Source organism: Natator depressus, chromosome 8, assembly GCF_965152275.1.
Source record: "Natator depressus isolate rNatDep1 chromosome 8, rNatDep2.hap1, whole genome shotgun sequence".
Classification (NCBI taxonomy): domain Eukaryota; kingdom Metazoa; phylum Chordata; order Testudines; family Cheloniidae; genus Natator; species Natator depressus.
In genome coordinates, this window is record NC_134241.1 from 87,166,163 (window position 1) to 87,194,156 (window position 27,994).

At 39.9% G+C, this 27,994-nt stretch overlaps 1 protein-coding gene across 5 annotated transcripts; it reads left to right on the top strand.

The window, feature by feature from the left end:
- The first annotated feature begins 469 nt into the window (after positions 1–469).
- On the top strand, positions 470–27,926 carry SERBP1 (SERPINE1 mRNA binding protein 1). Of its 5 annotated transcripts, none has more exons than XM_074961562.1 (10): positions 477–979; positions 5,732–5,885; positions 6,803–6,949; positions 7,095–7,166; positions 8,423–8,497; positions 15,932–16,109; positions 19,849–19,896; positions 21,860–22,033; positions 23,427–23,465; positions 24,988–27,926. In XM_074961562.1, the coding sequence occupies exons 1-10, from the start codon at positions 592–594 to the stop codon at positions 25,042–25,044; spliced, it is 1,332 nt and encodes a 443-aa protein (XP_074817663.1). In that variant the 5' UTR covers positions 477–591; the 3' UTR covers positions 25,045–27,926. The 5 variants fall into 5 exon arrangements, with proteins under 5 accessions (XP_074817665.1, XP_074817663.1, XP_074817662.1 ...); XM_074961561.1 differs by having other exon boundaries at positions 479–979; positions 7,071–7,166; XM_074961564.1 differs by lacking the exon at positions 7,095–7,166 and having other exon boundaries at positions 470–979.
- Positions 27,927–27,994: the final 68 nt, after the last annotated feature.

Sequence of the window (27,994 nt, forward strand, 5' to 3'; positions counted from 1 at the left end):
GGTAATACACTGGGAAGGGGGTGGGGGGCTGCTCCCTGGTCATTTCCTGCACAGGCTGTGAACACCCTTTTAAAAGTGATGGGGAGCCAGCTCTGAACAACGGCGCTGGCTGCAGCAGCGCCAGGGAGGCTGGGCTTGTGCGGGGCCTTGTTCCCCTCGCAGCAGCAACTTGCCGCCCCGCCAGCGCCAGCACCGCGCGAGGCACTGAGGGAAGGGGAGGCCTAGCCCACGTGCGGAGCCATTGCAGCTGGGCCTGCGCGAGACAGGTGTCCGGCCCGGCCCCCGGTCCAGCTCCGCGTTAGTCTCCGTTCGCCACCCCTCACAGCGCACGCTTCTTCACGCCCCCCCCGCACTACGCGGGTCCTGCGCTGCATCCTGGGAACTGTAGTCCCGCCCCATCGCCCGCGCGGGCTCCCGTCGCGGTAGGCCGCCTCCAGCTCCCGCGATGCTCTGCGCGCGGCAAAGCCCGGCTGTTCCTGGCGCCGGAAGAGAAGCGGGTCTCTTTGGGGCCGGCCATCTTGTGGGGTATCGCGAGCAGGGGGCTGGGGCCTGGGCAGCATCGGAGGAGGATCCCGCCGAGAGGGGCCCATCATGCCCGGACACCTGCAAGAAGGGTTCGGCTGCGTCGTCACCAACCGCTTCGACCAGCTCTTTGACGACGAGTCGGACCCCTTCGAGGTGCTGCGGGCGGCCGAGAGCCGGAGGAAGGAGAGCGGCGGCGGCGGGAGCCAAGGGGGCGGCGGCGGTGGGGCCCGCAGCGGGCAGGCGGCCCAGGCCAACTCCTCTGGCGGGGTCGGCAGCGGGGGCTCGGGCCAGGCTGGGGGAGGTGGCGGCAGCAGCAGCGCGGCCAAGCAGCTGCGCAGGGAGTCCCAGAAAGAGCGCAAGAACCCGCTGCCCCCCTTCGCTGCCGCGCCCGGGGGCGCCGGCGACCGCAGGGAGGAGGGCAGCGGGCAGCCCGCCGCGCCGCTGAGGAAGGAAGGTGAGCGGGGACGACGGGCGGGGAGGCGGCCCATGCGGCCCGCGCACAGTCCGCCAGGGCGGCGGGAGTTTGAGACGCCAGACATGCGGTCGCGCTCCCTGCCCTGGTGTGGGGCCCTGGAGGGTCCGGGCTCAAGCCCCCGCCGGTTTCCCTTGGGGAGGGAGGGTCCACAGCCGAGCAGGCTTCAGACTCTTTAAGCCACCTTGGGCCTGCAGAGAAGCGGCGCATCCCCCTCCTGGCCTGGGGAGGGAGAGCTGCCGCCCCTGGGTGACAGCCCGTTCCCTCCACACGCGGCCTGGCAGCGCAGGCTGAACTTCGTGAAAGCCCCAGGTGGGCCACCTCCTGCTAGATCCCCTCAGAGGCACCACCTGCTCCTTGGGGTGGCGGGGTGGAGTAGTCGCAGGCCGGGGTTGTTGCTTCTCTACCCACGTGGGGGGAAGTGAGGCCTGTCGCACACGCTTGTTGGGAAAGAAGGGGCTGCATCCAAGTGGGGGCGAGGGGGTGGGCGGAAGAGGTTTTAACAGTGTTAGTGGCCGGGGATGGGTGGAGGAGGCTCGGGGTGACCCAACTATGCAGGGTTAGGAAGGAGGATTCAGTAAGGTCTGCTGGTGCTTGTATGTTACCCAGTACTTGTGGCCCCGGAGCATTGCACCGACAGACTTGTGGAGGCTGGATGACCCTGCTGACGATAAGAGTCTGGGTGGGATGGCAGCCCGCGTGTGAGGACGAAAAACTGTCCGCAGACTCTGTTTTTCCAAAGGGAGTTGCATCACTTTTTAAAGCACGGTAGCCGCATGTTCGTGTTAGTGCAGCTGTGCTAATTATACCTGAGCCACGTGCGTTTTCAGTGTGTTGTCGATCCCTTTTCCTTAACGCAGTAGCTGAAGCTATCTGCCGCCGCCTTCCACCGCCTGGGAAGCTCAAAATGGAGCCGTTTAATTTGTGGTGCATCTGATGTCTTTATTTTTGTATGTTTGGACCCAGTTATGATAAAATTTTCATTGTTGAAGTGGGGTACTCACCGATCTGGCAAGAGAGCCATGAGTACGGAAACATATTTGGGAATATGAATTAGAGACTGATTAATAATCGGCTGTTAAGCCTAAAGTGCATCTGTAAGGACATGTCCCATTTAATAGTTTCATTCTGAAATACTGTTGGTTTACTAAGGATAATTTGGATTGAGATTAGTAATAAAAGTACATTTTCTTTCAGATACATTATTACTGAAGTTACACTCATATATAAATGTATGGTAAACATTTTTATGGACTGTAACAAAGTTTAATTTCTCTTATGATCAAGTGAAGGAATACGAAAATATAGTGACATTAAAATTAATGTCTTTGATTTACTTTTTTATGGGTTGATCCTGCAAAAATTATACTTAATTTTAACCATGTGTATAGTTCATTGGCAGATAATGTGGGACACTAGATCTCAAAGCACTTTAAGGAGGAAATCAGTATCATTTTCCCTGTTTTACAGATGTCGAAACTGAGGCATAGGGAGGGAAGATACTTGTGAAAGGTCCCCTAGCAGGACAGTGATAGAGGGCTTTTTATGTACATAAACTTCGGCACATGCATGATTGAAAGATTGTGGCCAAAATTTGTAGTAATCATCATATAATTTTTGAGTGCATTGAAAGTGCTTGGTAATATTTGGATAAAGAACTATTTGGCAAACTAATAAGATAATTATTACTTAACCAACACTAAATGACCTCTTAAAAATCTTGCTCCCCAGAAGAGTAGAAATAATTACAGAACTAAAGATTAACACATTGCATTTCTTTTAAAGAAAAAATACATTGCAATATTGTCTCCGGGTGCTTTTTTTGAACTTTGGTAAGAGCGAAATTATCTTTAACAAAATATGTCACTTTAACCAAAGAAATACTAAGTAAAGCATTTTTTGTGAAGGACAAATAGGAAATAAAAATCAAAAATGTGTGTTTTACATTACTGTGCCTATGGACATCTTGCACATCAAAGTCTGGTAGTTGGATTTTTTTTCTGAGCACTGGAATAAAAGGTTCAGAAAATACCAGCTGACATTTACTAACCTGGTAGCTTTTTTGAAAGACCAGGTATCATAAACTAGCTCTGTCTTCCCTCATGAAATAGATTTTTAAATGTGTGTAATATTCCTGAATAAAGCTACAGAACAGTAAGATTTTGACCCTTAAGACAACTATCATATTATAAGAGCCTGACTTACTTTTGTTTCTTCCTGACCAACATGGGTGTCTACCAGTTCTAAAAATTTTCTCAAAAAATGAACAGTATCTATATGGAAAGAAATAACTCAGTATTTTGGGGATTTATAGTAGAAATCTATTAAATAAGGGCAAATCCATTCACTGAAATAATAAAGGTAGAGGGAGTTTTAAACTTGGCATATTGTATTAAGGGAAAATTCACTCATAAGTTTGTAAGCATGCCTGATTTTCTATAGAGCACAATTGTTTTATTTCACTTTTAATGACATGCTTAATTTTATTTTCCAAGTAAATTTGTATATTGGTACATGTGTAAATACAGTCGCCAGTCATGAATAGTCATGACATTGTCTAAACTGCATCCCCAATATATTAGTCTCAAAATATAAGAGCTGATGAACTGCACCTTCAGGAACTCATAAAAAAGGCTGCTAGAAATGAGAATTTTTGTGGTGAAAGCACTGGACTTGTACTTTTGAGATCTAAATTAAATTCCAGGTTCTGCAGCATATGTCCTGTACGGCCTGAGGCTAGTCACTTAATTTCTCTTCCCTTCACCTGTGCATCTGTAAAATTGAGCTAATACTACTTTTCCTCCAAAGAATTTTATTAGAGTAAATCTCTGAGAGTTTAACTTCTATCTTTTCATATGGAAAAGGATTATTTATCAAGAGTTTTGGGTCTTGAAAACATGTTTGTAGGGTAAGGAAGTTATTGTTCATTTGTGTGTGTTTGGCTTGGATATCATTACAAATGTGCTAGTTCTTATATCTCCACCCAAATATGGCATTGCTTGTTCTTTAGGCGTTTGTTCAGCTGGCTTATAGAGATTGAAATTTGGCAGTTTTAAATGTTGGGATCAAAGACAACATGGCTTGACTCTTGTAGGCTCTTATTCATAAAACAGTACAGTAGGTTAATGGGGAATATGGGTGTTTTCATAGCTGAATTGTGGTTTTTAAAAAAAAGTTTAAAAAATTACAGTTTGTGTGGTTGTGTTGCTTTTTTCTAATGCTGATATACATTGTTTTCCTGCTTGTTTTGATTTTATGTTAAAGCAGCTGATGTCTCATGAAAATGTTTTTTTAAAAAAAAAACCAGCTTTTGTATATTTTTAGCATTCTGAACTTTGCAATACAATACAAAAGAAATTTTCGTAAAAGCAGGGTCGCTTCTTCCTTGAGTTCTTTTGTCCCTTCTGATCATAACTTATGAAGTCATAATGGTCTTTTTGACATAATCTAATTTTGAAGATATCAATTAACTTCTTTCCACATGAGGAGCGAACAACATGAGGATATTAATACCAATAAACAAAGGTCCCTTTTTCATGAAAATAACCTTAGTAGCATAAAACAGGGAAATGAAATATCTAAAATTCTCTAACTAGAATGTGTTTAGGAGAGAATCCTAGAAATCAGGGTGTTTCTGTTGCTTTGAAATGATGTGGTTTGTTATGGAAGATAATGGCAGAGTGGAAAGCAAGCTTAAAACAAATTTGTTCTGGTGACCTGACTGTTTTCATTCTAAAGAGCAGTAAGCTAACTTTTTCTAAAAGAACAGTACCATACAATTGTCTATTTGAGTCCTCCAGACATCCCGCAGTGAAAAACTGGTGATGGCCCTTTAAAAGTGACTTGCAAATGGGAGTGGGGAAAGTGAGCTCCTGCAGGAAGAAAATAAACTTACAGCTGGTGGCACAAAGTGTTCCTAAAGCTTATAAAGGTTTGGGTGAATCTTTTGCTGTCACAGAGCCAGAATAGCTAGTTCTACACCATTTGGTGGGCAGAGGGAAAAGTTTATCCGGTGCATATCACATGGGGTCTCTGTCTATGACTAGGGCTCCTAGGCACCACAGTAATACAAATAACAAACAATAATATCTGGAGTAGGAGGATGCTTGGTTAGAGCACATGGGGCCCTGGCAATCGCCAGCCACTTTACCAGTTCCTAGGATGAGTGAAGATGCAGCAGAAATGTGATGTAAAGGCACTTTCATTCATCCACATCGCAGAGCAGAGCTCCAGTGCATCTGATGCAGATGCTTACTTTCTCTAATGTGCACCAAAGCAGTGACACATCTGAAGCACAGTTGCCAACTTTCACGTGGTGAATAAGCACCCTGACTTTCACAATAAGCCAAAAATCAAGCTAATCCCATTTCAAAACAAGCCAATCCCTAAGAACCCCAACACTCCATGTGACTAGATCCCCTGGGCGTGCAGTCTGGGACTGGTGGGCCTGCTCTACACTGCTTCCCCTGCCGCCCCCCTTTGCCCCTACTTGCCAGGAGCCAATTGTTTTTTTTTTTTTTTTTTTTTTTTTTAAAGGGAACAAGCTGCTACATCGTGGTAGTAAAAGGACAAAACATTACTTGTAAGAGGAAATCCTCCCAAACCTCTGGCCATCAGGAGATTGGAAGTAAAACCTAAACGTCAATTCTGTATTGTGTTTTGCTTTTGTGCTGGTAGAGTCACAATTTCTTGGTTGCTCAATAATTTGCTGATGCAGATTGTCTACTATTTTAGGTATAAGACGAATTGGCAGACGGCCTGATCAGCAGCAGCCTCAGGGTGAAGGCAAGCCTATTGAGAGGAGACAAGAGAGACGACCGCCTCGTGAACGCCGATTTGATAAACCTGCTGAAGAGAAGGGTGAAGGAGGGGAATTTTCTGTGGAGAAGTAAGACTTTTTCATCTTGCAAACAATCTTTGTGGTGATTTGGGTCAGTACTCTTATTTCCATCTACTGGTATACAAAATTAATAAAATCTTTGAGCTGATTGGATTAGAACACTGGTATCTTAATTTTGTTAACTTCATCAGAAAAGATGTGTAATCATGCAAAGTAGAATAACTATCTTTATCATTATTGCATGACTTTTTTTATATACTTGACCCAAATTAATGTGGACCCAATGTCTAGTGTAAACAGATAGTTGAACTGATTTAACTAAAGATGTGTTTTTTTGAACTTGTGGAGAACTCTGTCCGGACGCTGTTACAGGTCTAAATCAGTTTAGCTTCTGTCATTCAGTTTATAGTCAAAAGCTAAACTTATAGATCAAGTTTTAAGCCGGTATAAGTATGTGCATACAGGGGATTCTGTCAGTTTAATTAGAGGTTTTCAAACTGATTTTAGTTAGACCAATGCAATTTGTGTGTAGACAAAGCCTAAGTTATGTGAATTCCAGAATTGTGAGTTTTAAATACAGTGCTACCAGGTATTATAATTTTTAAGCAATTGTGCCACAATGAAAATATAAAGAAATAAGCTAAGGGGAGAAAGACCATTATTAAAGAGAAAATGTGGTGCTTGTGATATTTGTTGTATTACTTGCAATAATATGTTGTTTACTAGATGAAATAAGGTAAGCAGTTGACTTTTTTTAAAGCATTGTTTCAGGATTTTAGAACTCAGGCAGCATTTAAAATGCTATTTTTTTCAGATAGTAATTAGATGGTAGTATTCCTAAATGATGATTATATTTGACGAACAATATACAGCATAGAGTTTAAAAACAAATATATTGAAAGGCTCTGTGAGCTGTGCTTTACATTTTGGAAATGTAATATTTAATGGCCTCTGTTCTGTGATAGACCCATTATTGACCGACTTATACGTGGTCGTGGTGGTCCAGGCGGAAGAGGTGGACGTGGTGGTCGTGGACGTGGAATGGGCAGAGGAGATGGCTTTGACTCCCGTGGCAAGCGTGAATTTGACAGGCATAGTGGAAGTGATAGATCGTAAGTCTTAAATTTAAACTCCTCCTATTGTGTTTTTCACTAGCCTTTAATAGAATACAATTCTTAATTTGCCTTTGAATTTCTGTATCCAGACACTATTATGTTAACTCAGTTTTGTTAGTTCTCTCTCACATTCCCATTTCAGTGGCCTAAAGCATGAGGATAAACGTGGTGGCAGTGGATCACACAACTGGGGAACCGTCAAAGATGAGCTAACGTTAGTAATTTGTAATTTCTTGAAATTTTTAAAATTAGAAAAGTTTAAACAGGTCCCCCTGTTTCCACTGGTTATAAAATATAAAAAATGTATTTGCCTTTCTGGAATTTGTATTTTTTTGTGGGACTTTTTAAGTCTCCAGTGTTAGTGGAAACAGCATTAGTTTGTTTTCTTAAACTCAGTTTTGAAACCTTATTAACACTTGCCAAGCAAAAGTTACCTAATAGCTTGCTGGTAACATTTGAGGTTACTTGGACTTTGACTCTGAGTTTAAACTGATGTTTTTCTGTTGCACGTTTTGAAAAACTTATTGTCACTTTGCATCATTTTACATCTACACTTTCTCAAGGGCTTCATTGTCTTTCTAGTCCTCAATTTAATGCCTGGGTCAGTTTTACGTTTGAGGAGGAGGCAGGACACTTGAAGTATTGGGGATTGATACTAAGAGCGATACAAATCTTGGGGAAAACTGCCCAGAAAATTGCAGCAAATGGCCGCCTTAAATCTATAAAGAGACTCACGTTTTTCATGAAATAGTGAGAAAAGTTCAACTTCATGACCAAGGCTCTGTGTTCCACACAGATTCCGTGACCTCTGTGACTTCTGCAGCGGTTGGCCCGGGGGCTGCCTGAGCAGTGCAGGCAGCCTCTGGGCCAGCCGCTGCTGAGGCAGTCTTGGGCCCCTCGTTCCCCAGCAGCAGGAGTTTGGGGGTGTGTGGGGTCTCAGGGCTGGGGATTGGGGTGGGGGGCAGTGCTTACCCGGGGAGGTGGGGGCGGCGCTTCCCGGACGGGCGACAGCAACTCCCTTCGCTCAGGTCCTGCAGTCACTGGCCACGGCTCCCAGCCAATAGGAGCTGCAGAATCGGGGCTTAGGGCGGAGTGGAGGCAGCAGGTGGAGCTAGGAGCTGGGGTCCCTGCTTCCCAGAAGCAGGATGGGGAGAATCAGCACCCCTTCCCCCACCCTCTCCCGAGCACCCAGGCTGTGACCTGCGGTGCCCCCAGGGCCGCCATCCCAAGTTGCACCCCCCCACCCCCCCAAAGTTTTACTGAGGGGTATATAGTAAAAGTCATGGACAAGTCACAGGCCATGAATTTTTGTTTATTGCCCGTGACCTGTCCATGACTTACTAAAAATACCTGTAACTAAAATGTAGCCTTACTCATGACAATTAAGTGAATCTGAGTTAGAGATTCAGTAACATCTTAGTAGTTTTAAACAGTTAGGTGCTGGTTTGGAGAAAAATCTCTTAATTGCAGTGATTTGGATCAGTCAAACGTGACCGAGGAAACGCCAGAAGGAGAGGAACATCCACCTGCTGATTCTGAGAATAAGTGAGTACTCTTCTTTTTACAACTTTCTTCAATTGCTTCACATACCATTTTTGAACTACACCTCTACCCCGGTATAATGCAGTCCGATACAACGCAAATTCGGATATAACGCGGTAAAGCAGTGCTTTGGGGAGCGGGGCTGCTTTACCTTGGTATATCCGAATTTATGTTACCACAAGCGGTTCCTTTGCGCCCCTCCCCCCCACTTGCTGTGGCCCCCCCCCGCACCAGCTCACCTCCGCTCCTCCTCACCTGAGTGTGCCACCATCACTCTGCTTCTTCCCCTCGCTCTCCCCCCAGCTTGCCGCAAATCAACTGTTTGGCACGGCAAGCCTTGGAGGGAGGGGGGAGAAGCGGAGCGGCGGTGGCGCACTCAGGGGAGGAGGCAGAGGCGAGCTGGGGCAGGGAGCAGTTTCTCTCCCTACCCCAATATAACGCAGTCTCACCTATAAGACGGTAAGATTTTTTTGTTCCCAAGGATCGTGTTATATCGGGATAGAGGTGTATTTTACGCTTTAGTTTCTTGGGTTCTTTGGCCATGGTGCCATTGGCATGAGCTGTTACCTGTGGGACCACTGGTATTTCTTCCACAGATATGTAAATGGTCATAGTACTGTTGAAAGACTGGGGAGAAGAGAGGCATGTTCTAAACTACCTTTATTTCTAGATGGTTACGTGTTATTGGTTCATCAACTGCTAGGCCGCCTTTAGATTTATTTTGCTAGTAATCAGTTAAATGATAGTTTTAATATGCTTCCAAAATAAGATCTTCAAATCAAAACAGAAAAACTTGAAAGCTACCCAGCCACATCTGAGCAGAGTAACTACGCAGGAGGAGATAGTTGGTAGGCAGCACGTTTTTACTTCTGGGTTTCCAAAGTAGTTGTATTGATGATGGCCAAACTTTTGAGGAAAATATTGCATGTCTCCCCAGTTCTGTTGTTGTGTGTTTGTATGATTTGCAGATTAACTTGACTACTTTTAATTTAACTTGACCCTCAAAGAAAGAGGGAACCAGAGAATTGGAAATCAGTGATTTTAACACCTGTTGGATTGGTTTAATAAAAGCAAGTGGCTATAGGAAACAAGATAATCAGTAGTGGGACATGGGGTTCATGAAAACGTAATGTGAAACTTTGATAAAATGATAAATGTAGCAGATGAATGAAATGTAGTTTATCAATTTTAGTATGGCATGTGATACGGTTTCATGTGACAATGTCATAAGAAAATGACAACTGGATTAGAGGGCATCTCAGAGTATACATTTGTCTAAGAAAATTCTAATAAGGGACGTAGTACCAGTCAGTTTTCTCATTAATGACTTTGTGAATAGTCATAAAGAGGAGGGCAAAATTATTATTCAGTGAGGGAAATTAGGTAAGCATGAGAATCGTCAGACCAAAGGTCCATCTAGCCCAGTATCCTGTCTTCCGATAGTGGTCAGTGCCAGGTGCCCCAGAGGGAATGAACAGAACAGGTTCTCATCAAGTGATCCATTCCTTGTCGTTGTCCATTCCTAGATTGAATATTAAAGGCCAGTTTTTGCCCCTCCAAGGCTGTGGAAGACTCTGGTACAGCAGAAGTGCAGTTTGCCCCATGTCCCATGCATCTCTGTTGTGGTGAAGATCCCCACCTTCTAGTATGTAGGTGAGCAGAAGTGGGGTCAGTGGATCCACCAGCAGATTTCCCGTGCACTAGGGTTGGTGGGGAAGCGCTCAGGATGCGGAACATCTTGATTGGTCCTCCAGAGCCTGAGGCAAGTGTATGTGATGCATTTTCAGGGATTTCTGGCTCAGTCTAACCACTTGCTGCATGCTAGTGTTTGAGATTTGGCCCCTAAAACAACAAACAGTAACACAAAAATCTGCTGTGGAAGGGAGACTTACTCAAGGTTAGAGTAGGGATCCACTCAACAGGGAGGGTTTACAGATATACTCAATTCTGCTGCACTGTGGAAAATGTGGTTATGATGCACTAGATTTCCACTACCCAAAATGATAAATCAGTTCTTAATATAAAAATGTTCTTTAAAACAGATTATCTCTGAAACACTTGATGTGAAGTTGGGTGGATGAATGAATGAAAGTGCATGCTTAAATGTTAACATTTTGTTCTTTACCCAAATGTAGCTCCTGACATCACCCAAAATGCCCAACTAGTAAGAACAGGGTTTTTTTGTTTTTTTTTTTTAATCAGCTTTGAGAGCAGTAGTATGATAAACATATTACTGATTAGATTATTTAAAATAATTACATTGACATAATTGAAGTTTTGGAACGGAGTCCATTACTACTTGTTACAGCTGTTTAGACAGTTTGGTTCATGTTGAAAATTTTAAAGTGTGAATCACATGGAAGTCTTGCATTTGCCTCCCAGAAGTGCATTCAATATATACTTTATAGGAAAACAATTGTTAAATTTAAAACCACTAATTTCTGTAGCCGTAATGTTAAGCATATTTTGCTGGACATGTTAGAAGCTTACAGTTTGTCATTATTAAAGCTTGTGTTAAAAATCAAGTGTTTCAAACCAAAACAGACTAACGTTACTAATATTAAATATGTTTAATAGTTGATCAAACAATTTTTGCTTCTCCTGGAAGTTATTGGAGTAATATCCTATTCCAGCATGCATCTCAGTAGCATACTAGTGTGAATCTCAGGTGAGCTGCATTTAATGAAAATCAGGTTTCCCCTGCAGCATGGAGTAGCTTAGGTACCTTTGAAGCAGATCTGGAGTATAGAATGCTAAAGTAGGAGAAAGAAGTCTAGTCATTTTTATTTTGGTCAAGTTTAGGTAAAAGATGGGTGGGATAGAAAATAAGAAAGGAAGTTTGCAAGCTCACACACTGCTGTACATCTTCAAAGAGCAGTGCGTAAGTTTATGAGTGTCTTATTGAATTAGGATGTGTTTATATTGAACCATGGGGTGGTTTACATAGAATTTCACCGTAAATTGGAATAGCAATTTGTAATCTGTTTAAATAGCATGTAGGACACTTTCCGTTAGTAAAATCTGCAGAATGCCAACAGAAGGGACGTCCTTAGCCAAATAGGGACAAATAGGTAGAAGGTAACTCGGACACGGGGCACTGGTCAGTAAAGTTAACTGTGGATGTGTTAGTCTACATAAGCTTCATGGACCAGATTGGAAGGGAAATTATCCATTGGGAAGCTGCCCCCACCACCTGAGACAGCATAGAAAGTAGCATGGAAATGAAATTATGCAAAGAAGATAAGAGGTGGTTGGTCAAACAGGCTTGAGTGCGAGCATAAGAGATGTCTGTCTGGATGAAAATGGAAATGATGTGGGTAAGTGGGTACTGATGTTGTGTTCTCATGTAAATGGGGCTTCTGTTCGTACAGATCTATTTATATATCTTGGAGTTTACACTGAACTCATTTTATTTACGTTAGATTTATTTTAAATGTTTATTTAACACATGGATCATACATTTCAACATTTTTTTCCCTAAAAATGTTCTTTAAACGATCAAATTAAAATTATTTACCCCTTGTTAGTGAGACAGGTTTATAGATTAACAGAAAGCTCTCTGAGGTTTTTAAAATTTTATAATGAGGTATTTGGTAAACTTCTTGTTGGAAACGGAGATGAGGGAGGGAAAACTAAACAAATCCAAACTACTTTGCCACTAATTTTTTTTATTATTTCTTTCGTTGTAAGTAAAGACTTTTGAATTCAGTTTTCTCCTGATTGATCTCATATTGAAGCCACTATGGCCATATGATATTAAGGAATTGATTGCCACAACTGATGACTTCAGGGTAGCATGAACTAACAGGAGAGGAATATACTTGAATTGAGAAAACCCTGGCTTGAGCGCTAATAACTTATAAAGTCCTTCTTTAGGCACATCATGACCTACTGGTATTTGTTAGAAAGGGCCAGTGCAGTGACTTACTGTAGCTTTTTGTATTGATAGAGAATTTTCCAGTGCTGGAGAAAGACAAATCTCCTGGATGTGTATTTGATTTATGAGGCATAAAGCTGTCTGATTCAATGGCAGCATGTATTCCATCCAAAAAACCTACACTAAAAGAACATGAAGGTTGCAAAATCAAGTACTCAAAATTAGAAAATGCCAGAATTAAAGGTGCCTGTGGAACCTTAATTTGGCGCTCTTGTGTGTATGCATTGTGAAACAGTCCTTAACTATAAGAGCACATGACCCTTGCTTCATGCACAGGTCTGTGCCCTGGGGGGTGAATCAGGGTTTTGTAGTTGTCTGGAGGAACCCCTACCTCGTTTGTAGTGGAAGTTGGAAGATGTACAGTGAATGAGGCATGGAATTGCAGGTAGAGAAAGAATGTGGTTAATATAATTGAAAGCCACCCTTGAAAGATGGATTCTATCCCTGCCTCTGCCAGAGAGGAGTTATAGGATTCTGGGAAAGTCATGTAAACAAAAATTTTCATAGGTAGTTCTAGGTTTCTCATTTTCTGGTTACCCTGTGAGACATCCAGGGTCTGAGTTGCAGCGGTTGGGAGCGCTCAGAACTGCAACTGTTGTAAATGGGGGCTCTCGTTTGAATGTATAAAGTGCTATAAAAAGCTAAGTAATATGAAAAAACAGGCCGTAAATGTAAATGAGGTACTACAGCAGACCCTCGCTAAAGCGTGCATCGCTAGAGTGCGGATTCGCATATAGCGCGGTTGCAGCGCTGTATCCCAGATTTAATTTTGGCTTTAATCTCTGTCTCAGTGGATATGATGCTACTTCGCTTCACACGCGTGTTATGAATCATTTTTACCTTCATGTTTGTAAAGCAGTATATTGTCATAAGCGCTATAGAAAGGGCCCAGAAGAAATTAATGATACTGTTTTCAGGTTTGGATGAAGATAAAAAGAAATATTGAATAGCTTCCTTGTTAGTGAGTGCTGTCCATCCTGTGTTGAATGAGGCTGGGTCATATGGGGGAAAATAATATGTGATCATGTAATTAAAGACAAGATCATAATGCATATGTACCAGAGGGGCTAATGCTGTACAAGCAAACTTAATTTTGGAATTTCCTAACTTTTGAGTGCTTGACTTAGCAATGTTAATGTTCTTTTAACATGATTTCTGGGTGCAGTTTCCTACGGTTTTTTATTTTTTTTAAAGCTTAAAACTTGAAATTAAAAAATCACGTGGAACTATATTGACAACCGTGCCCATGGGTCATCAGCAGGTTGGGATCTTTAAATTCACAGTAGTCCTCTACTGCTTGAGCTAATAGAGTAACTGTGGTAACAGAAGAAGGTTGTGTATCTGTGTGTACCTGCCATTAGAAGGAGCTGTTTGCTAGACAGGAACAGAAAGTTCACTCAGGAATCATGAAATCAATTCTAGGTCCTCTAAAGGCACATCTACACTACAAAGTTAAGTCAACCTATGTTAGGTCGACTTACAGCACCGCAGTAATTACTGCGGTTTTTCATGTCCACACTGCTGTCCTTCTGTGGGTGCTGTCCCTCCTCACTAGGAGGGCTTGCACTGACTGCAGGGGGCAGTGTGGGGGGCTGAGAGCCCAGGCTCTCAGCTTGGCACCTCGGTCAAGCCGGAAGCTTGGCTGCTACCCAGGTTCTCAACTCCCCAGGGAGCTCCCAGTTGGAGGTCGGGTACTACCGGGGCTCTCCGCTCCCCACTCCGTGCGGCAGACAGTATACAGACGCTGCGTCACCCAAACTACATCAACCTAAGCTGTATGCCTCTTGTTGAGGTGGATTTACTAGGTTGGTGTAGCAGGCAAGTTACTGTGGCAGGAGGAACACTGTAGTGTGTACGTTTACATAGTTAAGTTGATGTAAGCATGTCCTAAGAGAATGTGCTTTACTGGTTACAGACCCTTTTGCCCTTGCCTGCCACTTCTGCTCCTGTCCCCTCTGCTGCTACTCCTTGTTGCCTCTAGTCTTCTTCCCCATGCTTTTTTCCTATCTGCCCAGCATCACTTCCCCTATCATCCTCTTCTGCATTTGAGCTTCTTCATTTTCCATCCATGCTCCATGGGCACCAGGAGCGGGTAGTATTGAGGGTGAAAGACAGGCATTCCTGTTTTTATATCCAGTGCCCCTAGGGATAGCACATGCAGTCTGATCTCAGGAGCTGTGCTGTGCTGAGGAAATGGAGCATGCTGAGTGCATACAGAGTGTTTGGAGAATTTAGCTGCCAAACTGTAACAAGTCTCTGCTGAACATGTGCAAACTGAGATATTTTTGGAGGCTTATCTTTCTACATCTGTGCAAATTTTCACAGAGATGGCAAAAGGCACATTCCTGAAACCTGGGTGATCCTCCTCGCCAAATTTCAGATCCTTCCTCCAAAGCATGGAATAGTAGAGCTTTTCAGCAGAGTAGCTGAAAACAATTTTTTTAACATGTCCAAACATATTTTTCAATAACCGTGTTCTTTGAAACAGCTGAACCATTTCAACTGAGTACTTAAGTCTGAGTCTTTGTTTAACATAGAAAAAATACTTTTCCATTATCACACCAAAAATTAAGATTACTAAATAACAAGAAACTTTCTCATTTAGTTGATGCTTTTATAGTATCTTACATATGCCTGTGTATACCATTCTCCCAAAAAGTCCAATGAAATGTAAATACTGAATGTAAGCGGTATCATTTGCCCCATGTAAACATACTAGGTGAAATAGGTACAGAGTTTGTGTTCTCAGTATGGATAACTAGAGCACAATCTGTTACTGAACACAGTGATCGAGTATGTATTTAAGTTACAAAATAGTTTTTTGGTTGGGATCAGAGACACTTAGTGAAACTGCAAAACTTAGGAATCAGATCTTAAGTTGTTTACAATTACTGTTTCAAGCCAGGTGAAACTATAACTGTGATCAGCTGGTGGAGGTGTAAACCATTTTGCGCATTTTAAGATGGGAAATTGAATGAAGAAACAAAATTATTAAAATACGTATTTGAAAAATTGCTAAGACTGAGAACAGCATGTGACAGTGTCCCTCACTTAATTTGCTTACCAGTCTTATTTTCATCATCTACTATCGGACAGCTGAAAAACTGATTCCATGGCAAAAGATAAAAATCTCATTTGCAGTGAAAAATAACGTTAATGCGTATAGGGATACCTTGGGCCACCACTAACTTGAAACTGTTTACTGTGCTATACTCCCATTTTGTTGTTCAGAGGCACCTTGCTCTGCTGTTGCTGAGTGTTTATTGGTTGGTTGCGGTGGACATCCCATCTTACTTTTGAAAAGCAATACACCCTTTCTGTAGGGCAGAGTTCTGAAGATTTTCTACTCTGTATCCTAATAATTACTACTAAATCTTTGACGTAATGAATTCCCATGTATTCTGACACTGATGCACTGTTTTTGGATTTGCTATGCATAGTTATTTAAAATATTAATGAATAGAAATTAAGTAATCATAATAAAAATGAATTTCATTCAGAGAGAATGAGGTGGAAGAGGTTAAGGAAGAAGGCCCAAAAGAAATGACCCTGGATGAATGGAAAGCTATTCAGAATAAGGATCGTGCAAAAGTTGAATTCAACATCCGTAAACCAAATGAGGGTGCTGATGGGCAATGGAAAAAAGGATTTGTTCTCCATAAGTCAAAGAGTGAGGAGGTAAAGTAAAACTTAATGGTATTCCAAAGTACCTAGATCTCATGCTGTTAAAATATATTTACTGTTTGACTTGCAGATTTTACTTCTTGACATGTGAAGATTATGGCAATAAAATTGCTGTTTAAAAGCAGGAGTAGGGTGGTTTGCTACTAAAATTTTTAAGCAGCATAAATAAAACAATGTTTAGTGCAGTCAGTTTCCGCTACTGGGCTGTCTCTTTTTAGCTTAGTGGGTATTATATTTTTATCCATAAAAGTAATGTGTTAAACTCTGGAGAGGTAATGCAGTTTTGATAGGTTCATAAGGAAGCTCTTTTTGAGCATTTAAAATAAAACCTTACCTTATCAACATGTAAGTGCATTTAAACAAATTATATCTTAAACTTTGAAAGGCATTTGATCAAGTATCAAATAATACATTCAGTAATTTTTTATTGTTACTATCATGCCCAAAGGTCTCAGTCAGGATATGAGCTCGTTGTAGTAGGTTCTGTACAAACGTGTCTGAACATATGGGCCCTGTCTGAAACATCTTAAAATCTAATAGAACATCTAATTTCATAATGCTGGTATCTTGATGTTTTGCCGTATAACTGCATGACTACCTGGAGTGCCTGTAAAGAATATTAAATTCAAGAAACCATGGAGTACTTGCTATTTTTCTGTAATGTTTTATGAATCAGAAGCAGGGAAGTCCTGTGTTGTGAAGAATCACAGTATCCAATTCCCACAATATCTAGCGGATTATTGGACCTCGCACACCGATTTTAGAAGCGTCACAGATGCAAATTCCTTTAAGTTTTAGGAGAGGAAGCAAATTCAAACTGCATCGTTTTCTAATGCAGCCTAGCCAGTGGTTTAAAACAGCTTTGAAAACAGCTGTTAAGGGTTTTTTTAGTTGGTCTTTGTTTTAAATATTAGCTTCAAAAAAGGATGAATGACCTGGTCTGTGACAAGCCAAGGATCTAGACTTTTGTTCCGTAGTTTGCACTGACTCCACTAAGCCAGTATATTGTCATTACTCTCCTTAGTTTTTCTAATTGGATAAATTGATGCTCTCAACTTTTTACATCTGTCACTCTTGTTAAGTATACATACCTAGTTTATTTTTCATAGAATTTAAACTACATGTATGGATAGATGAGCACTCTAGCCCCAGTTCGTTGTCTATAAAATGAGGGTACTAATATTAGCCTCTTGTTGAAGAATACATTCTGAGACTAGGCAGTACTTGGATAATACTGTGATTGTGGCTATATAAGTGCTTAGATCTGTGCGCTGTTATACACTCAATACTTTCCATTTTAGTTAAACTAAAGAATATTTAAAATTTGTCAATAAAAACACTTGAATGTGTTTGGCATCAGTAGAAAATAATAGGTTTTTTAATTTAGTTTAAATTTTACCTCGCAGTATAGAAATAAATGAATTCACTCTTTTGAAAAGCCTTTTATAATGACATCATTGGGAGTCCATATTTTATGGGGAAAATAAGTTGTAAGCTGGGGGGCAGTGACTATCTTTTTATTCTGTGTTTATACACTGCCTAGCACAGTGGGGTTCTGATCCATCAGTAGGGCTCCTAGATGCTACAGTAACACATAAAAAATAATTTCCTGGGTTAATTTTGTGTCTGTAATAAGACCCAGCCTTGCTAGAAAGGCTAAGTGGTGAATGACCTGAGATTATACTAAGAAAAGCTGACTTCCAAGGCATATAGACCATCTAATCCCTTTAGAGCTAGTGGCAGAGAGAGAGAGAGAGAATTTTCCAATGATAGTTAGATTGATTTTTATTTACCTATATGTTTGTGCGTTAAGGCAATCTAATATGGTTTTGGAAGTTTAGCAGCTCTTGAAGTCATGCAGACAGGCTGGAATCTTTTTTCTAAACCAGATTGGTTTGGTATCTGGCCAGGGAGACTTGAATTTTATTGTCTCCTCTAAAAAATAAAATAAGGGTGAAATACTGCAGCAATACTGTAGTCATCTTAGCAGCACATGCAAAGGTACATACATACTATATCTTTTATCTTAATTAGTAACTATTTTGTTTTCTGGAGTTGCAGTTTTCAATATTTAAAAATGTTTATAAAGACTTTCAGTATTTCAGCCCAACAAACATCTCTCCCCACCCCATATTGATCTGTCGTTGAGTCAAAGAAGGGAGATAAATTTTTGTTAGCGAAATATAGAAGGGGAGCTTTTGATAACACAAAAGTCCAGAATAGCAGTTGCATGAGCTCTCTACCAACAGATTGAGGAGTACAATAATCCAAAAGTGGTCAAACAAAATCCAGAAATCGATTATTTCCATTCTTCCTTCTCTCATACCACCTGATCAACCATGAAAACTACTGATGTGATATGGAATAATTCACATTTAGACCACTTGTGCAAACCTTGCTCTGGTCGATAGCAATCAAAACTTACCATGCAACAGTGGTTTGACTTATATATAGGTTTGAGGTTTCAGTCGAGGTCCTTCTGGACTGTTGGTGAACAATACAGATGATCACAATGTGCCTCAATTGATAGTCTTAACAGAGTAATCAGGGATTGAATGGGCTTGGTGATGGAACAGTTTTCAACCCTTCAGCTACGTTTTGAGGTAATTGGTGGGCAAGTGCCACCCCGAGCCTTTTTAAGGATAGAGGACTAAAGTGTCCAGTGTTCATCATCTGCCTTAAAGTTGTGAAAGAATTGTCCCCCATATCAACCTCAGTTTTCTTTTTTGCTGTTTCAAGGAGTTACAGCCAAGCATTTATCTAGCTGTTTTATCCTTTTCACGTTTTCCATGAAACAGTAAAAAAAAAAACAGTGGATGTCTAGTAAAATTCACTCAAAAGTTTCTCATTGTTAGATTTAAGATGAGATCTGTTGAATTTTGGGAATCTTGATCCAAATCCAATAAAACCCTTTGCACATACACATTACATTGCATTGTGTGACATAAAACAAATCTCAGTGTTTCCCTTCAGATTTGCTTTACTGAGTCAAATACACAAATTCTGTTGAAGTAGCTGAAAAATCAAAATGTAAATGGCATTGTGAAAAGCATTTAAAGTTTCAGGTGTAAATAGTTTTACTGGTGAAAAGCTTGCTTGCTGGAAAATCAGTCTATATCAGACATGTTTGCTATGCTTCCAAGCTTTCTTGCCTCTCCTAATTTTCATAGTGAGAGATGTAGTGTGATGGGAGGTACCTGAAAAAGCTTTAAATTGTTTGTTGGAAAATACCTGATATCTTTGAAAATTCAGAAAATAGTAAGTCATCTTTGAAAACTTTTTCTTTGGTTTTTTTATGACCCTTTGTGGAAAAACACAAGATTTCTTACATTGAAGGCTTATATCGGCGTTACAGTTGGAACAGTGACACACAAATCCAAACTATGTGTAGATTTTTTTTTTTTTTACCGGATGAGCAATACTTCAACCTAGGTTCTTACACTGTACCACTCACTGTGGTGGCTGAGAACCTGAGATGTGAATTTGCATCTTGGTTTCCTCACAGGGTTTGCAGTTGTGGTATTTTAAATTTGATCGCTGTTGAATCAAGATACTTCACTCCATAAGTCTTCTTTGTGGGTACTTGTGTAGCCTTTTGTTGTTTCATGTACTCAGTGGCATATGTATTCAGTGGTTTCACTTAATCTTAGTGCCTGGTATTTCTGTATGTAATGGAGTCTCATTTCTTCCTTTCGTTTTTATATCTTGGGTGTGGACACACAACTTGCATCAGACAAAGGGGATGACAGAAATGCCGGGGAGTCCGCTGGAGTCAAATGAGGTACCTGATCCTTTATATCTGTAATTAAGGAGGTCACATCAAAACATAAATATCACTAATAAGCTAATCATTAGATGAAAACATTTATATGTAAGGAAATTAATAACAATAGAGTATATAAATATATGGTATACAACTCTTCTGTCCATGCCCGGTGCCTTGCTGTGTATCATGTATGACCGTTTCATAACTAGCATGTTTGCTTCCTAAGTGTCTACTTGTCTGCTTCTTTCATAAGTTCCTCTTACTTTTTTCATCCAGTACCTTATACACAGAAGCCACTTCTCTGAGCCCATAAAGTTCTTTTTCACAACCCACCTCAGGACCCAATTCTGCCGTGATGCCTACAGGAAACCATCAGCTGATAATGGCGAGATAGTGCCAGAGAGAATTGCTGATGTTTATTCATACTTAGAATAGCTTTCAAAATGAGGTGTAAACATCAAGCATATAGTGTGCCTGTGTAATCATATATTCTTATTACTATTACCCTCATCCCTTTCCTGTTTTTTTTACTCTTTTGTTAGTTTGTCTTAAATTAGATTGTAAGTTCTTTTGAGCAGGGACAGTATCTTCAGATATGTTTGTATAGAGCCTAGCACAATGAAGCCTCCTTGATCCTCAGTGGGGCTTTTATGTGCTACCGCAGTTTACTAAAATAGATTCACTTTTTGATGTGTTATGCAGCCTGTGGTTGTTCAAGCCATAATGTGTATTTATTACAATAGTTGAATCCCACCCAAAAAAAGCATAGTAGAAAATGATTGGTCTGAAGTTGACAGACATTTATTTTGTCAGCGAAAAAGGGGAGATTATGTTCTCTTTGAAATTAAATTAAATTATTTAATGTTAAGTATTGCTAACTGACAATTGCTGTTTATGGCTCTTTATTCTGATAAAATCTGTTTTTGAGTAAGCTAACTGTTTTATTAAAACTCATTCTTCTGGTGGGCCATTAAGTGTTCAGTTACAGTAAGCACATTTCAGGAAGCCAGCTCAAAAAAGATGCGTGTAAATGGCTTTTTAATGTTGATACAGTTTTCTTGACTTCTCACTGGTGTTTTTTTTTTCCGTTTTTTTTAATGATTAATTGTATTATGTATGTGTTTGTTAATAACACCCCCAACCTTACTGACTTGCCAATATATATTTTGGTACTAGAATTTAGGATTCCTCAACACAATAAATGGTGAATACCTGAGGGATCAACTAGCTCCAGAAGACTTTTTTTTTTTTTTTTAAGTATACGCTAATATGGCACAAGGTTGGGGCTCTTGTAAATTTTCACTATAGCTGATGATACCAATTTGTTCTTTATTTAAGCATGGTATGTTAGCTGCCATCATGGTTGCAGTATATTGTGCATACATCTCATCCATTGGCCATTGGGGCAGATGGATTGTATGGTGAATGAAGTACTATAAAACTTTTTTCTTGGCTTTAGATAGTACAGCGGGATATACAAATGGAGAAAGTTAAAAAGCAGTCATGTTAAATATGCAAAGGTTATTGACACTGAATGAATAACAATTGAAATATAGAACTAGCAGGAGTCCTGGAAGAGGACTTTTTATTGTTTTTTAGTGAGAAAGATACGGATGTTAAGTAAATTCTTTCAGTTCTGTTTTCAGAAAAGCTAAATCAGCTCTTGTTCCTTTAATGGAATACAAGAAAGATCTAGGAATAGCCCAGTGTGTTTCATTTAAAGTTCTTTTGGTAAATGTTTCCTTTGCTGTATGCTAGCTAGTATGTTAGTGGAGTTCCTGTATTATTCAAACAAAGTTGATATATTTCTCACAAGGAGAAGAACCTGCTGGTTTCTTGATCCTTAGACTCTGAACCTAGCATACTTTTGTACTACTTGCTTAAAGCTAAGCTTATAGATAAGTGATTGTAAAAGTAGGGCTTTAAATTGGAAAAAAAAAAAATTAAGTGGTGGTGGATGCTCTCGTTTTAATTTTAGGCTCATGCTGAAGACTCTGTAATGGATCATCACTTCCGTAAACCAGCAAATGATATTACGTCCCAGCTGGAGATCAATTTTGGAGACCTTGGTCGCCCCGGACGTGGTGGCAGAGGTGGTAGAGGTGGCCGGGGACGTGGTGGAAGGCCCGGGCGTGGAAGCAGAACTGACAAAGTAAGTAATCTGTGCTTAGATCCACAAATTATTTTCTTTTTAACAGTCTCTTTTCCAGCAAATTGGGTTAATAAATAAATAAAGCTTTTCCAGAAATCTTTGCCATTTTTAGAGAAGCCATTATTTTTACCATGAGAGTAGTTAACAAGTGTAACAGTTTACCAAGGGGTGTGGTGGTTTTCCATCAGTGACAATTTTTAAATCAAGATTGGATGTTTTTCTAAAAGATATTTTCTAGGAATTATTTTTGGGAAGTTCTGTGGCCTGTGTTGTACGGGAGGCCAGACTAGATGATCACAGTCGTCCATTCTGGCCTTGGAATCCGTGATTTATGTGTATTCTTTTTATAGAGATCATTGTTTTAGTAGTCCGTCCTTTTTCCTCCTGCTGGAGTGGAGAGAGAGCCTGTCACAGCTAGGAAACACATAATCAGCACTTCTATGGTACTTACACGCTAATTGTGCAGTTTATCCCTTTAAGTTTCAGGTAAACTAGCTTTCTGCTAGAACTTAAGGATGCAGCTTGGTAATGTTTTCATTATTGGCAAAATTGACTCTAAAATGTTAGTCTCTCTCTACAGGGATTCTTTCAGGTTTCATCACAGGTTACAAAGTGCCTAGGAATGCTTTGTCATCTCTAATTGTCTATATTATCCCTGACACAAAATTCCCAGTTTATGGTTGCATTTTCTCCATTGACTCAGACATGTTCCAGAAGATGTAAATTTTCCTCTAGAAAAGTATGTAAAGTTAGCAGACTGTAGAAATCGGGTCTTCATGTTTTCACCTAAAATACTTCTTAGTTCCCTCTACCTTTTCTTGTCCTTGGTAGACTTCTGTCATTACTGTTTTAGTAGTTTCTGTTTTCCTGGTTTCTGCAATAATTCTCTCTCACTAGAAAGCAAAAGCACCTAGGGCTTGTCTGCACTGGAAGAACAGTGTAACCCTAAAGCAAATCATCCCTCCTGTAGGTACAGTACGAGCAAGTTTAGTTGGTCATTTAACCAGTTTAAGTGCATCTGTGCTGGAGGTTTTCACCTTTAAATTTATTTAGTTGCAGCCCTGGTGCAGTTTTTCAAATGTAGGCCTGCTTGTAGTCACGCCTTATTCAAAATACCTTGCTCACTTGCACCACTCACAGAAATGTGGTTTTCTTTTCTCTTCTGCATTAGCTCATCTTGGATGTTTAGAGTTAGTAGTTGGGAAATGGTTCTACAAATGCAGTTGAATTGGGTTTTCTGTCCTTAGAAGCATGCCCAAAATCCAGGTATTTCTTGTTCTAACTTGGTACTCCAGTATGACATCTAGTTTCTTTGACTGTTTTTGTGATGGCATTCTTAAAGGCTTTCAGGTCTTGCAGCTATTTTGTGTTGACTTTGTGTGTTTCCTTCCAGTTGGTGAAGGAGTTTGACGTGATCCACACACCCAGTCAGGTTGGTGATTTACAATGATAGTGTTTTGTTTATTTTACCTTTGAATTAGGCTAGCCTATTGTGGAGACAATTGGTTTCTGCGTGGATTGGCTTTTATGGCTTATCTTTTAGTTTTGATGGAATGGAAAAAGGGGAGGGCTAGAGACCTGTCATAGCAGATCCTTGCCCTACTGATGTCCAGCAGTGTATGTGTGTGTATGGAATAGGGGACTACTTTCTTGCCTCAGTCTTCTATTTGCTTTTTGGCATTTCTGTCCCCTCTGTTTGTTTGAAATTCCTTCTTGCTTGCAATTGCAGTTTGGATTTTTGGGTTGAGTAATAATAAATAAATGGTAACCTATACTGTAGTGCTATAACTAAACCTCTTTGCTCCTGGTGAATGAGTATGCCCCTTTCTCTTCTTCTCCCCACCTCCCCCACCCTTTCCATCCCCTACAATATCAAGGGGTTAGAAGCCTCTTAATTCCTAATTTAGTCATTACATCCTTATTCAGGTTCAGCCTAGCAACCTTCTTCATAAAAGATGGTTGAAGATGTGCTTAAGGGACCATTTTTTTTTTTAATTATTAAAAGTTCAGCTTTAGATTGCCAATTGTTGCTTGGTGTATTTCAACTCTAGTATATGTTAGCACAGGTTTCCACTTGAACTCAGACTTGCATTTAACAGAATTCTGTTCCTGAAAAACTAATCTTTCTTAAAATTCTGTGAATTCCCAAGAAACTTATTTTTCCCAGTTCTATTGTATATCTCTGTATTGGCATGAATAGTTACATATTTTAAAGTGAAAAAATATTTATATTTTTATCTATGAATAAAAACTATACAGTCAACAAAACAGTTGTGACCCATCCCTTCATGCCATGACAAGACTTAGAATTTGTGTCAATATATAGCCACATCACAGGTTGTCACTTTGTTTGTGTCTAAGGTTGTACTTCTAATAGAATGGGATCAGCCATCTGTAAGGTACTTCACACACGGAGATAGTTATTTTATACCTTTTGAAAAACACATGGCACTATGAGAGAGAGATTCTGTAACTATAGTGAGTAGGTTGACCAGATGTCCCGATTTTATAGGGAGAGTCCCGATATTTGGGGCTTTTTCCTTATATAGGCTCCTGTTACCCCGCACCCTTTGTCCTGTTTTTTCACACTTGCTGTCTGGTCACGCTAATAATGAGGCGTGAACATGGTTAATAGATGCCCAGAATGGATAACTGAATAGTGGAGTAGCAGCAGTAAAATGTTAGTGTGAGAGATCTGACAGTACTTAGCCTAAGTCTCAGTGTGATTTACTGTGGAAAAAATCATAGGAAATTTCAGTAATTTTATTTTGACTGTTTTATATACTACTTTAAAATGCCAAACAATGGGTTTTCAGCCACTTTTCTTAATTTTAAGCTTCCAACTTGCTAGACACAAGTGTATCATTATGCATAACATTAAAAAAGATGAAAAGTGTAAAGATTAAAAACTTTGTGGTTCTCCAGTTAATTTCTATAATATGTTTTTCTTTCAGTCAAGTGCTTCTGCTCCTGATGTAGATGACCCAGAGGCTTTCCCAGCTCTGTCCTAAACTGGATGTCATAAGCCAACTCTACCCCCTCGCTGGGCCCTCCTCTACGAGGCTTGCATGCTTAAGGATCCTAAACAACTAAGAAATTTAAAAAATGAGACTGTCATTCATACCATTCACACCTAAAGACTGAATTTTATCTGTTTTGAAAATGAACTTCTCTCGCTACTCAGAAGCAACAATATGGTAGTCAGTTTTGTATTTAGAAATGTAATGGTAGCAGGGATGTTTTCATAATTTTTTCAGAGATTATGCATTCTTCATGGATACTTTTTTGTATTGCTGCTTGAAAATATGCGTTTCCAAACTTGAAATATAGGTGTGAACAGTGTGTACCAGTTAAAGCTTTCACTTCATTTGTGTTTTTTAATTCGGGATTTTAGACGTTTTCCCCAAACTACAAACTGTTTTTTAAATATTGCACATTATTTCTGTTTCCTTTAGTACCTACTTAGCAGATTTTTATCAACCCATGGTCAGTTGGGATATGTAGAATTTAATTTGGCAAATTGTTAGTACCATGTGGAATACTATTCTGGAATAGTTTAATTTAGTTTTTAATACTTAATTTCAGACTTGGAAAAACAGTCATTTTTCATCTATCTTTGGTAGTTCATTGTGTTTGCAGAATCTTTATACAAAGTTGATATCAAATACTTGAAAAATAGTCAAAGCACATTGGTTTATAGTCAAATACCTGCATATCGATCCAGCAGTGATGTGCAGATGATTGGTCTAAAAAGTTTTTTAAAATTATATTACACCTTTCACTCACCCTTTTTTCCTTTATTCCTTTCTCCTTTCAACAGAACTAGATACTTTATTGATAAAAGTTGTTTATCCTACTGAATATTATTCTTTGAGAAAGTATCCTCTAGACTGGGGTAATTCTTTCTGTTCTACAGGACTGGGAGGTGGGAAAGAGAGCATCGTCTATTTCTAATACAGTCTATTTAAATTCCATTTGGAATATGGAATTTTGGCAGTGCAGTCTGTTTATATAAATACATCACTATCTGACGTATTTACGCACTGTTCCATTAGCTGCAATTCTTATTCTGAAGAGGAAAACGACACCATCTAGGTCTGGGAGGAGAATATTTGACTCATTTAAGTCTGAGAACAAATCCCTTCGAAAGGAGACATCTGTGGTCTACATGGGATACAAACCAAAAAAAAGCTTACCTTTTGCTCTAAATTTTGTTCTGAATTTTTGTTCCATTTCTTCACCCTTTGGTCTCTGATTACTCGCTGACAAATAAATGTTTTTCAGAGGGTGATTGTAAGAAGACCCACTACGCCTTGTAGAAATTCCTTCTAGGTTAATTTAATCCCTGTGAACAGGAACATTACCACTTTCCAAATATGAAAGGACTTGAGAGAATGACTAATAAAAAGAAAAGATTTCTTAGGTTTTTTCTTTTGTCTGCAGCATTTGTTAGGAGACTAGAAACAGGTTGCTCATTTTATTTAATGTTTTATTCTTAGAGCAGTTTATAAAATATTTGTAGTTTCTTAACCAGGTAGATAGAAAACAAATGGTAATGCCCTATTTTTTTAAAAGCTGTATAGGACAGGCAAAAAATATTGGTAGCCTTTGGATATGAAACTTTTGCTGTTTAGCTGGCTTGCTTTATCTAAACTATTTTCTACCCAAAAAACCCCAATACACATTTGTGCTGATTTAAACAAATGTTAATACCATTGGATTAGACTCTTGTAGTGCACTCACTTATCAGTTTAAAATAGTAGGCTGTGTGAAGGAGTAAATTTTTCCAAACAGTGGATGGTAACATTTTTTGTTCCTGGGTCAGATCTTCTGACACTAAACCAGTTTTACACAGGTGCTTAGCATTGGTGTATTCCAGTTCCTGGCACCAAGAGGTAAACCTTCATTAATTACTTTTGCTCCCTTTGCAATTGCACATTCCACACCATGGAATGTGTTGAAGGTTATAATGGCATCTGTCAGGAATACAACTGTGCAAATAGCTTGATTTCCAGAATCACCTTAATTGGAAAGCTTTTGCTGTAAAAGAACCCCTTCCACCCAAACTATATATTTGCGCTCTCTACCACGAATCTTAACTTTTTATCCAGACTACTCCTGTGCCAGTCGAGCATTTTGAGCCTTGCTACCATGACTTTGTCACAGAAGTTGTCTGCCTCTTTGCATATCAGAGTATAGAGCAATACCTTGAATAACATGTCAGATATAATACACCTTTTAAAGACAGCTTGTACATAAAGTTGGTCCATCTGCTGTTCTTCTGATAGATGTAAATTTGCCTCTTTTAGTCCATTTATGTCAAGAACTAAAACTGTGAAGTTATCTCTCTCTAATATTAGTGGGTGTTAACTGACGTAAAGGTTTATTTTCATGCTCTTTTTAAAAATGTCCTGAAAACAGATATAAGAATCCATTTAGGTTCAGGCGTCTCTTCTAGTTTGGTCCCAAGTGTTCTAAATCTTGTGGTGGTGGTGCCTTGGCATATCCATTGCCAGCAATGGACTTTGGGTAAATGTCCCTCCATTGAGTAGTTCCAATATTTGCTATTGATGAGCTTCTCTTCAGTAACTTGTCTTGTCCTCTTGCTTGCTCATCATGCTGCCATGCTATGACTAGAGCTTGTTCATATTTAAAAAAGCTGGGTCAGAACAGAAAAGTTCACTCAATGTTTGTGGAGGGAAATGGACAGAATCACAGTACAAATTGGCTTATGATTGTACTAATTCAAAGGCTTGAGCATGAAAGTTCATCTTATAACCTGAATACCATTGATCCTGGTAGAAAATATTAAGATTGATAGATAAATACAAGTGTTGGCCTCATGGAAAAGGGCATAAACTATTTGAAGGAAAATTAAACAAGGATAAAAAGCCTTTTTTGTGGATATGGTGTTTGCACCTGTTACTTTCAAAGAGAAAAGATTTACTGTCATTTGACCCA

Coding starts and splice junctions, on each gene's coding strand:
- SERBP1 (XM_074961561.1), top strand. CDS start 592: ATGCCCGGACACCTGCAAGAAGGGTTCGGCTGCGTCGTCACCAACCGC. Junction 980..5,731: donor CGCGCCGCTGAGGAAGGAAG/GTGAGCGGGGAC, acceptor CTACTATTTTAG/GTATAAGACGAATTGGCAGA. Junction 23,466..24,987: donor TGATCCACACACCCAGTCAG/GTTGGTGATTTA, acceptor TTTTTCTTTCAG/TCAAGTGCTTCTGCTCCTGA.